The sequence below is a fragment of the Lathyrus oleraceus genome, chromosome 1, assembly GCF_024323335.1.
Source record: "Lathyrus oleraceus cultivar Zhongwan6 chromosome 1, CAAS_Psat_ZW6_1.0, whole genome shotgun sequence".
Classification (NCBI taxonomy): domain Eukaryota; kingdom Viridiplantae; phylum Streptophyta; class Magnoliopsida; order Fabales; family Fabaceae; genus Lathyrus; species Lathyrus oleraceus.
This window is the reverse complement of record NC_066579.1, coordinates 462,315,425-462,327,143: the sequence shown is the minus strand read 5'-3', so window position 1 is coordinate 462,327,143 and position 11,719 is coordinate 462,315,425. Positions and strand designations below refer to the sequence as shown.

Sequence of the window (11,719 nt, the reverse complement as noted above, 5' to 3'; positions counted from 1 at the left end):
ATGGAAATATCCAACAGAGCCGGGCTGGGGATGGAAGAGATGACCTGTCCGTCTGGTGGTGCCGACCTCTTCTGGGGAATAACTGGCTCTTGTTGGGGAATAGAATTAGCAACGGATTCATTGGGAAGCATGATTAGACCTTCTCCTCGATCCTGAAGTCGTGTAGTAATTGCTATTACTATTCTAGGCATGTATTTTTGGTAAACATTGATCATATTCAAATGCATATATCAATTCAAGTTAAATCAATGGATGTTTACGCAAACAAAACAGAGAAAGTAAAACAAAAGCATCTTTTTGGAAATGAAATTGTACTGATTTTGAAAGAGGGCCTATGAACAGGCAATTTGTGTACAAGGAGACAGAAATCCTAGTAAGAGGAAATTGTCAGGAAAACAAAGAGAAAGCTATGCAGAAAAAAGTCCTATTGATTTTAATTCCACTACTGTCATTATGTCTTCAAGCATCTCATCCCTTGCTGTCGGAAGGAAGTGATTGGCTTGTTCAGTCCTTGGAACTTGGTTGAAGTTGACTGAGAACGGGACATAGTTTTACGCTTTAATCCCTAATTTTTGCCTGGACCGCCTTTTCAGGTTTTCAGTCCACCGGGATACCCTTTTTTGCCCAAGCCGCCTTTTCAGGTTTCCGACTTGCCGGGTGTACGTCTTCATATGTTTATCCCTAATTTTTGCCCGAACCCTTTTGGTTCGCCGGGATGCCCTTACTTTTGCCTAGGTACGTCGACCTAGCGGGTCTCTTTTATGCGTAGTATTTTTTTAACTATGTCCGCGTTCACAGGATGCGGGAAATCTTCGCCATCCATTGTAGCAAGTATCATGGCTCCACCAGAGAATACCTTCTTAACTACAAATGGCCCTTCGTAGGTGGGAGTTCATTTGCCCCTGGGATCACCTTGTGGTAGAATGATACGCTTGATAACTAAGTCGCCGATTTGGTACACTCGTCTCTTGACCTTTTTGTTAAATGCTTGGGTCATGCGCTTCTGATATATCTGCCCATGACAAACAGCCGCAAGTCTCTTTTCATCAATCAGATTTATCTGATCGAGTCGAGTTTGAATCCATTCATCCTCATCTAAGCCTGCATCTTTCGCAATTCTTAGAGAGGGAATCTGAACTTCCACTGGTAAAACGGCTTCCATTCCATAGACTAAAGAGAAAGGGGTTGCCCCTGTCGAAGTGCGGTACTGAAGTGCGATAACCGTGAAGAGCAAAAGGTAACATCTCCTGCCGGTCTTTGTATGTTACTGTTATATTCTTGATATTGTTAGCAGCCTCCACGGCGCCGTTCGTCTTTGGCCGGTACGGAGAAGAGTTATGGTGCTTTATTTTGAACTGCGTGTAGAGTTCAGTTTAGTACCATTATCAGTGATAACTCTTTTAGGAGACAGCAGGTTTCTCGAATGTATATTTGATAAGATCCATCTTAGAAATCAATAAAGTGGTATGATTCAACATATACTGTCTTAGTCGGCGAGCAGCCCAAGCCAAAGCGCAGCAAGCTTTCTCGAGCTGTGAGTATCTTGTTTCACAGTCGGTACCTTTTGCTAAGGCAGTGTATGACATGCTCTTTTCGACCAGACTCGTCATGTTGCCCCAGCACACCCTATTGAATTTTCTAACACGGTCAAATACGTGATTAAAGGTCTTCCTTCAACTGGTGGCATCGGAACTGGAGGTTCTTGGGGATACTTCTTGATTTTGTCATTCATCATTCCATATCATCTCTTGATTTTTCTTTTTTAGTAATTTGAAGATGGGTTTGCAGGTAGCAGTCAAGTGTGGAATGAATCGGGCAATGTAATTCGAGTGCCCCAAGAAACTTCTGACTTCTCTCTTGTTTATTTCAGTACCCAGATTTACAATTTCAATTGATTCCTCATGCGGCTGTATAGTCTTTCATAGTACCAGTCTGGCAAGTTCTCTAGGGACTTCACAATCTTCCTCACTTCCATCCTCGGCTTGGTAGATCGGATTTTCAAAGTCATAATGAACAGTAGCAGAGTCATTACCAACAGGATCCAGAGTGGATATGGATCGGCAAATTGTTACGTGAGTGTGTGCAAGAAAACATAGCTTGTTTGAAAAATGACAGGAAAGATAAAGAGCGCAATATTTGAATGCAAAAAGTCCATTGATTTATTGAATATGAATATGCTTATGAAAATGACAAAACCCTTGAAAAATTAGCTATTATGCCCCGGGTATAGACACAATGCTTTGAAACACAAAAATAGCAATAACAATTACTCCTGACTAAAGGAAATCGGGATAGTGTCTTCAGCCTTCCAATTGTTGGGTCCGTCACCAATTGTTGGGAAAATCCAGCTATCCAAGTCATAATCGTTATCAGTATCTTCCACAGCATTGACAGTCTCGTCATGATTAGGCAGAGGGGCAGTGATGACATTAGGAGTCTCAGGCGGATCAAATTCAAATTCTCCGGCGTCGATCATATCCTGAATTTTGTTCTTCAACGACCAACAATCGTTTGTATCATGCCTGGGGCTATCGGAGTGATATGCACACCTGGCATTGGGATTATAACGAGGAGAAGTAGTGTTGGGTTTTGCCGGAGGATCTCTGAGGGTAATTAAATTTGCTTTTAGCATACCCTGCAGTGCCTGTGCTAAAGTCATATTGATCTTCGTAAACTGCCTTCTTCCCGGGTTAGTGTGCCTCACAGATTTCTTGTCTTTTTTCTTCTCGAGCAAGAGAGCCTTCAGTTCCTTCTGCCCCCTGGATAAGTTCAAGATTATCTTCTGGAGTTGAGCATTCTAAGCATGGAGACCCTTGACAGTTTGTTCGAGGTCCATTTTTCTGTTTGGAGGAAAACCGTGAGAACACTGATCCCTTTAGAGTACCTGTTATGCTATGTTATACTATGCAATGCATGAAATGTTTTCAATGCCTTTTGGAATTTAACTTTGCATAAACTACCGAAAAGGGAAACTTTTTTTCTTGTTTTTTTTCTTGTTTTTTTTTTTGTTTTTTTTGTTTTGTTTTTTTTTCATACAAAACAGAGCAAAGTTAAATCCCTAAGTCCTTGAAATGGTTAGTACAATGTTATGATGTCATGATGTTATGATGTTATGATGTTATGAGGTTAAATAAATAACAAGCACAAGCAAGTCACACAACCATCATTCCTAGGTTTTAAGGCTTGCATGAGTTCCATAGGTAAGTACCCTCCCCACTGAAGTTTAGTTGGTTCAACCTGTCCTAGAATAGTAACCGGGTTCTAAAAGGATCTCCAATCATTGACCTTCCTTCAAGTCCACTTCAGTGCAACACCAAGTGGTTGACCGAAGCTTCCCTAAAGTCCAATCTCAAAGAGTGTAGTATCGAGTCTCAACCAACCCCAGTCGGAACCGAAGTCAGTTATCTCACTACTTTCTAATGGCTAGGATGAGTCAATTAGGGTTCTAAAGGTCTGGTTAATGCTTTGATGACACCACGCAGATGCCAAATTTTTCCTCAAGTAAACATGAGGAACATCAGGACATCCAAAGTGTCACATTAACCGTAGCCATCATTTTAACCATTCCAGTATACGCCGGATAGTCGCGATGATTTATTGCTACTTACCTAAGGTACACTAGATCCGGGTGTAGGATCTTTCACTCAAAAATACCCAAGCAATCCCTTAAAAGTAAATCAGACAATTTGGAATAAGTGATCTTGTTTTTAAGGTAACCTCTCTTTTTAAAGTTTCCCCAGCAGAGTCGCCAGTTCTGTCATACGGTGAACTGACTTTGGGGGTTTTGCTTTTTATCGCAATGTCGCGGATAGCAAGAGTCGCCACCGACTTTTCTTTTATCCAATAAGGAAAGGTGGAAAAGAACAGGAAAGACCTCAATAGATTTTGGGTTCGGGAGGTACATTATACAAAGGGAAGGTGTTAGCACCCTTTGTATCCATGGTTATCCATGGGCTCTTAATTACTGGATCACTTATCTTTTTGTCTGAAAAAGTGTCGGTGGATTGCTTAAAAAATGTTTGAAAGAGAGTTTAACTTTGTAATGATTCTCGTATGAATGTATACAAAGTATTTATCTCATTTGATTTTGAAAATGGTTTAGAAAAATATAACTCGGTAATGATTCTAGTATGAATGTATACCAAGTGGTGATTTTCTAGGATTTGTAAAGTGTAAAGTGTGAGGGGTGGAAAATGTTTTAGGTTATGATCCAGTAATTGAGAGTTATACCTTCCTGAGGTCGTTATGGGCATTTCCTATCCTTATGAGGGTAAAACTGTCCTTACTATTAAGAAGTAAGTAATCTTACCCTTTGGATGTTTAAGGGTCACCGTAGGGTCATCGATAGGTCATTGAAGGCAACAGTTGTAAGGATACCTTAGCATTCGAAGGGACGATCATCATTTAACCGTAGGCTACACCGAAGGGTCATCGAGGGACAAAATCGTATTTTCGAAGGCAACATCCGAGGGACTATGATTTATTTTATGATGATTTAATCGAAGGGCCATTGCTAAGTGTATCCCCACATTCGCGGGACATGACCGTAATACCGTAATATCATAAGGCAAAAGAGAGGTCCAAGATCACATATTTAAAGGCCACATTTTAAAGTTAATTAGGTGATTATGATGAATCTCCACATTAAAATCAATACATTAAAAATAATACATTAAAATTAATTATTAAAATTAATTATTAAAATTAACACATTAAAATTAATTAAGCAATTTAGGGTGAGCCTCCACAAGGGTATCCCACAAATAAAGTGGAAGACCTAACGGCGGTCTTTTTTCTGGGACATATGAACCTTTGCAAAATTCAACAAACGGGTTAGCATACCAAATCAGGGTGCAATCAAAGATTGCACCGCAAAAGAAATCACGACAGTAATAGGATCAAATAAACAATGCCTGGCTATGATAAAACATGAATGAAAAGTCATAACAGAAAAGCTGGCTACTATCAGGTTCGCGCCGGCCTCGCCTAGCGAAGGCTTAGCGAATACTCGCTGCATGCTCGCTTAGCGATGTGCTAGCGAGCGGCTGCGGGTTTTGAATTTCAGAACAGTATGACTTCAACCTGCGGCATGGCTCATGGCATCCAACACATAATTATATGGTTCAGCATTCACAATATCCAGGCACATTTAAATTCACATGCAAAACCTCAAATATGTTTATGAATTCAATTATATTATCACATGCAAGTTAAGAACATAAAGCGGCATCACATGCAAATTAAGAAAATAACACGATAATAGTAATGCAAACCTGTTTGCAATCGAATTGCAACCTTGAATTGGCGAGCCGGATTGAGATGGGCGGCGGTAGCTTCGGGGCGGGGAAGCGGCCTTCAGGGTTTCTTCACTCGGAACTCTCTAAAGTAGCCTCCAGGGTTTCCGTGCCAGGGTTTCCGTCCGTCTTCCTCTGTTTTTCGTCCCGTCTTCGTCTCCCTCTGTTTCGTGGCAGAGGAGCTGGTATTTATAGTAGCAGTGGTGGTGACCTAATGGGCTTAAAATGAGGTCCAAAACTTCAGATTTTCGCAAGCTTCGCTAGGCGAAGGAATTGCTCGCCTAGCGAGCAAACTATTCTGGGCTTTTTTCTGGATCTGATGCTTCGCTGGGCGAGTGTCATGACGAAGTGTTCGCTAGGCGAAGGAATTGCTCGCCTAGCGAGCAAGCTAGTTTGGGCCACTTTTGAACTGGGCCTGTTGTGAGCTGGGCTTTTGTCCATTTGATGTCAGTGCCTTGCAGAACAAGTCGGAACGCCTTGAAAGATGCCTTGTAATATCAACGGGCAAATTTTGGGGTATGACAGACCCAATATGGAAGTTCTAAAAGGAAAGGAAGAGGAAAAGGTTTTCCTGGAAATTATATTAAGGCCTTTTATAGAAATGAAAAGATCGATATCACAAGCAACATGCCCGCTTGATGGAGTAATTATTGCAGGAAATGGAAGGGATCTGGCGCATTAGGGACACGTGTAAGAAAAGAGATTAGAGTGGTTTTCCCTAGGAAAATTATCATGAGTTGCACTAAATTCCGCACACACTCCTTTCCCACTAGACGATCAAAATTTCGTAAGAGACTGACATTTTGACGTCACTAGGATCATTCTGTTGAAGTTTGACATACAAGCACCTCAAGAGGCACTTGGAAAAGAGGTGATGACTCACCATTAACTGAGGAATTATGCACCAACTTAGGGACTCACCCTAAACTGGGGGACTCGCCTCCAACTGAGGGACTCGTCCCCGAACTAAGAGACTTGCCTCTAACTGAGGGACTCGTCCCTAACCACAAAGCTCAACCAAAGGAAATGAGAAGCTTAAAACATGTCTCCCTTTACAAGCCCTCGTGTTTAAGGAATTTTGTAGTGATATATTTGTGGGGGCTTTTAAATGGGGCGACATATGTCCCTCGCCCAGGTGCCATCCCCATGACGTGTCGCCGGAGGTATAACCCTCAAGTGGCAGGGGTTTCACCCTAAGGGGAAACAAGGACAATAATGATCATTTAAGGCCATAACTGCATGCGTAGAATCATGCTTATAACACCTGAGGAAATAGGTATCAATAACTCCTCTAGTCAAGAGGGAGTGACTATCACTTCTTAGGAGTTCCTTGAACCCTAGGCATATAACTCTCTATAAATACTTTAACCTTAGGATTAAGGGGAACAAATCGTAATACAAATGATATACCTCCTAAAGCAAACACCGTCAACCAGGGTCACTCACAACCGTGAGCAAATCCTAACCCACATAAAACTACTAAGACCTTTGGCCACCTCTACGAGCATAAGGATGCCACATATTGTGTACTTTGCTGACAATCTTTAAAAAATTATGACAACTTCTCTATCCAACTTTAAAAGTTGGATAATGTATTTCCACCCGATCACTTAATGCCATTTAATTTTATTATATTTAATTATTTATTAAATTATTTAAATTAAAAAAAAAATCAAATAATTTATACTATGCTAAATTGGTAATCTTAACCTTTTTTTGTGATGGGTAGATAAGAATTAATATATATATATATATATATATATATATATATATATATATATATATATATATATATATATATATATATATATATATATATATATATATATATATATATATATATATATATATATATATATATTAGATGTCCTTTTAGAGAAAAAAAGATCGTAGGTTGTTGTAAGAAAGGGTGAGAAATTGATTCCATCACTCCAAGTCATAATGATAGAACAGAGTAGTATCGTGCAGGAATAAACAAACCAAACTTCAATCCAATTGATTGGATAACATTATATAATACTCCATAACTTCAAATGATAGAAGAGAGTAGTATCGTGCAGGAATAAACAAACCAAACTTCAATTCAATTAATGAACAAAATAAAAGAGGAATAGAAAAACAGTGAATGTCCATGAAGAATATAGAAACTATTTGGGTGCAGGTATAAGAGGGTAGCCAATTCCATGCCTGGTGGTTGGAAATACAATAAATAACAAACTGCATAGAGTTCCAATTCCAAGAGGAACAATATCCAGAACCTCCTTTGTTTCATCTCCTGGCTTCGGGTAATAACATGTTAACACATTCTTGTCACTCAATGCAACTGCAAAGAACAAAAGTACAGATAAAAAGGCATGAACAAAGTCCATGATGCTAATCTTATACTGTGTCAAATCCGGTAAGGTTTCCCCAACAACCGGTGAGTAGTCAAATAGCCACAGACCCTTGAAGGTTGCTATGCCATGGTATATTCTTCTTCCGTCTGATGACGTGACTGTGTCAGTGAAACATGCGAGGATGCAAGAGAAGGCTAGCAAGAGGAGGAGCACGAGTGTGAGGATGCGTGTGACGGAGTCACAAGCTCCGTTTTTTGTGAACACCGGAATCAGAATCTGGAAGGCCAAGAGGGTTCCAGATGGAAGCAGTTTTGCCAAGTTGGCTGTCCCTGTCAGTGCTCCAGACAGTGCCCGTGTTGATAAGGAAGATGAAGAGGAGGAGCTACTGATTTCATGTGTCACCTTCAATGATGATCCATCTGCAACAGCACCAGAGAGGACGATGTTGTCATCTGCTTCTGTAGATTGCTTGTCGGATCGACGTTGTCTAACAGACATGTTGAGGAAGGCTGGTTGGTTCATGCATAAAGGGATGGATCACCTTCTATTTATATTCATATATTGATGAATAGTTTGCTTGTCTTCTTTGTTTTTCTTGCTTCCACGCTGCTTCCATGCAACCTTCACAACCTAACCATTTGGTCGGTTTGCTGACAACGGTTTATCGTGTAACGTGTGAACTCAACACAACTATAACTATTCTATTTTTATAAAAAAACATATTGTTCACGACCATATACATATTAAAACAAGGTCATATTAAAACAAGGTCATATACATATTAAAACAAGGTCTTATTAAAACAAGGTCATATTAAAACAATTTCCCCCATTGAGGTGTCATCACTATCTCATCAAATTATGTCACCACTACTTTAATTATCATGCAAAATATTATAGAAACTATCTCATCAATCTATTACAAATATAGTCCAAAAATATTCAATTCAATTGGTCAAACTTATCGGACATGTCTATGTTGGAGTAAGTTTCATTCTCCGATTATTCTTAAATTTTGATAATAATAAAGTGTAGTGAACAATTTTGTACTTTAATTATTTTGTTAAGTGTGCAGAAAATAGAAAACATATTCTGACTCTGAAGACGTCCAGACATGAACCAAAGGATAAATTGAAAGTGTGTTTGCAAGGAAGTCAAGCATCTCATTTGATAAGTTGACGTTTCTGAATTGAAATCATCCAGATAGATTATGACTATCATCTTCTGAAAGTCTCAGAACTCTGAAGTCTCACCAAGTTCTGAAGACAGATTCTGAACTCTACTCAAGTTTCATTAACTTGTATACGAAGCCTATGTCTAGAAGATTAAATCTAAAGATCAACGACTGATTGATGTGATAGAAGTACAAAAGCAAATCTACTTTCTATGTGAAGTATTGTACTCTGTACCAACGAAGTTTCTCACGTCCCATCATCCTCACCAACTCTCTACTACAAGCGTCACTCTAATGTTGCAATATGAAGTGACATTCATACAACTATTACATTGAGGATATTCCAACTTCACCCTCCAACATATCTATTTTTTCCAATATAAAGAGGTCTTTGAAGATTGAAAAGGAAACGAACGGATTTGCATATCAACGCATACACTCAAAGAACATACGTGAAAGAGAAAAGTGAAAGAAGTGTTTCTCACACTCATACACTTAGAACATTTTTTTTAATATCTTTGTTATGTGTAATATTTGTTTTAAACTTATGTATATGCTTTTTGAAGCATCTTGTAACACAAAACTTGTTTATCTTAACCTTTGATTAATTTTCTTGAGAGACTAAGTTTAGTCAGAATTCTCAAGAAGTCATTGACAATTAGTCTTTGAGTTGTAATTCCTTTAGAGACTAGGGTATAGTTAGAATTTTTCAAGAAGTCTTAGATTATGTATTTTTGAGTTGTTATAATCAGTTTTAATTATTGAATTCAGTCCTTATTGAGAAGGAGAAATCATGCATGCGGGTGGACTGGGTGTAGCTTAGTTAACAGCGAACCAGGATTAAAAAAATACTTGTGTTCCTATCTTTATCATTATCTTTGTTGTTTGAGTTATTGGGTTGCAAAAGTTTTTAAATCCAGAAACTCAATTCAAACCCTCATTTCTTGTGTTTCTTGCACCTTCAATCTATACAAACGGTGTCAATACTTTGTAGTGAAATCAGAGTTGATTGATAAATGAGGATGTAGTGGTTGTTGTGATGATTTTGTGTTTCCGATGCAATGAAAAATGGACTAACCTACAAGATTAGCATTCTAACGCTCAAGTCAGTATGAGAGTGAAAAAGTTGTGTATGAATGAGAGGATGTGAATACATGAGAAATGACTATTTTCCCTTCTTAAATGGGAGGAGTTGTTAGCAACCAAAAGCATGAATCACGGTAAGTTATCAGATTGATCTTGACGGCTAGCAAAACTCTCACATGTGGAATTTCCTGCTTAGAAAGAAAAAGGGATACTACATGTTTTATGTTTTGTCCCTCTTATTTTGCTATGGGGCCTTTACACTTTGAGCCTTGTGGACGACTTGAAATAGTTGCCCCCAAGCCTTTGTTTCTGCTTTTCATAATGAGGGTTTGTAAATAGGCCTCTGTTTAGGCTCTAGATCCGGGGATGTGAAGGCATTTCATGGGACGTCATCACCCTTGAGAACAGGTGCATGAAATACCTTTCTTGTAATAGCTAACATTTCGCTAGTAACAACTGACGTGTGTCCCTACGCTATTTCATGATAATGTTTCATTTTCTTTAAAGCACTCAAGAGCTTTGAACCATTTTTCGAAGAGATCTTAACTTTTGGTGGTGCATGGTGATCGTAAGATGCTCGATGGATGAATAGGGTATAAAAGGCTTATGAATCGCCATTAGTGACCTGCAAGGAAGTCTTTTCTTCTACCTTCGTCATTTTCTTCACGAGCTTCTTTGTTGCAGTATTGGATTAAGTTTGTAGATCTTGTTCATTGGTACAAGTCGTGCATGTTTGATTTCTCCATCTTCTTTAAGACAAAGTTCAGCGTTTTTCTTTTGCTTTTGCTCCCTTTTTCTAGGGTTTTCAAAGTAGTGAATGTTTGATCTCTTACCTCCTTCTCTACGATATTCTTATGTTGTTGGTGTTTTCTTCCAAGGGTAACAGTGCATGCGCTTGATTTGTTACCATATTTTATCCTCATGCATTTTATTTCATAACATTTTTAAACTATGGAGATTGTGTTAACCTCGACCAGAAGAGTCGATATGTATATCTCAGGTGATTGGGTGTGGACCAAGACTTATTGGGGACTATTTCTGCTTTTTGTTAGTGATAGCATGTTAGACCAGACCTCCATTGATATGGTTCCATCATTTTATTCGGGAGTGTTTCCTCATGATAAAGATAAGTAGGTATGCAGGAAATATGATAGGTGCAGCATCCCCTCCCATGAATGTTTATTCACCCTCATAGGTTTTCTCCTCAGTTTTAATGATTTCAAGGTCAATGTAATGAATCACTTGTTGATTTCCTCCTCACAATTGCACCTGGTAAGTTGGTCATTTGTTAAGGATTTCCAACACTGGTATGAGCATAAAAGGGTAAGTTGACTGCGGTGTTGTTTTTTCATCTTTTTAAAACATAGAACATGTCAAATTACACGAATAGTTTAGGTTTACTTTCCTTGAAGAAGAAAATTGAATACTTTGATACTTATTTTGATAGTGCAAAGAATTGTAAGGCTCACTTCTTTCTAGTTACTCCTTTTAATAAAGAAGCTCATGCAAAGATTTGAAAATTATAACATGGCCCCCCACCGGTGTGCACGGACATATCTCATAAGTACTCGATCCATAATCACTTTCTAACAGGTGAAATCCAATGTTTACAAGGAGGAAGACTTGTCTCAATAAGATTTATCTCTGAAGAACTAGTTATTGGTCTTTTATTATGAGCATGGCTATATTGTCAACGTTGTTGCATCTGACCCGACGTCAAGACAATGGTTGAAGAGGTTCATTCAGCCTCGATGGCTAGTGGACGCCAAATCGGAATAAGGAGAGAAAGACCATTTTTAGTAAGTGACATAGAAATCTTATTTCCTTTTG

General features: G+C 38.8%; 1 protein-coding gene across 1 annotated transcript; it reads right to left on the bottom strand.

The window, feature by feature from the left end:
• Positions 1–7,265: 7,265 nt before the first annotated feature.
• Positions 7,266–8,342, bottom strand: LOC127086005 (protein DMP3). The gene has a single exon (XM_051026638.1). The coding sequence runs from the start codon at positions 8,150–8,152 to the stop codon at positions 7,442–7,444; it is 711 nt and encodes a 236-aa protein (XP_050882595.1). The 5' UTR covers positions 8,153–8,342; the 3' UTR covers positions 7,266–7,441.
• Positions 8,343–11,719: the final 3,377 nt, after the last annotated feature.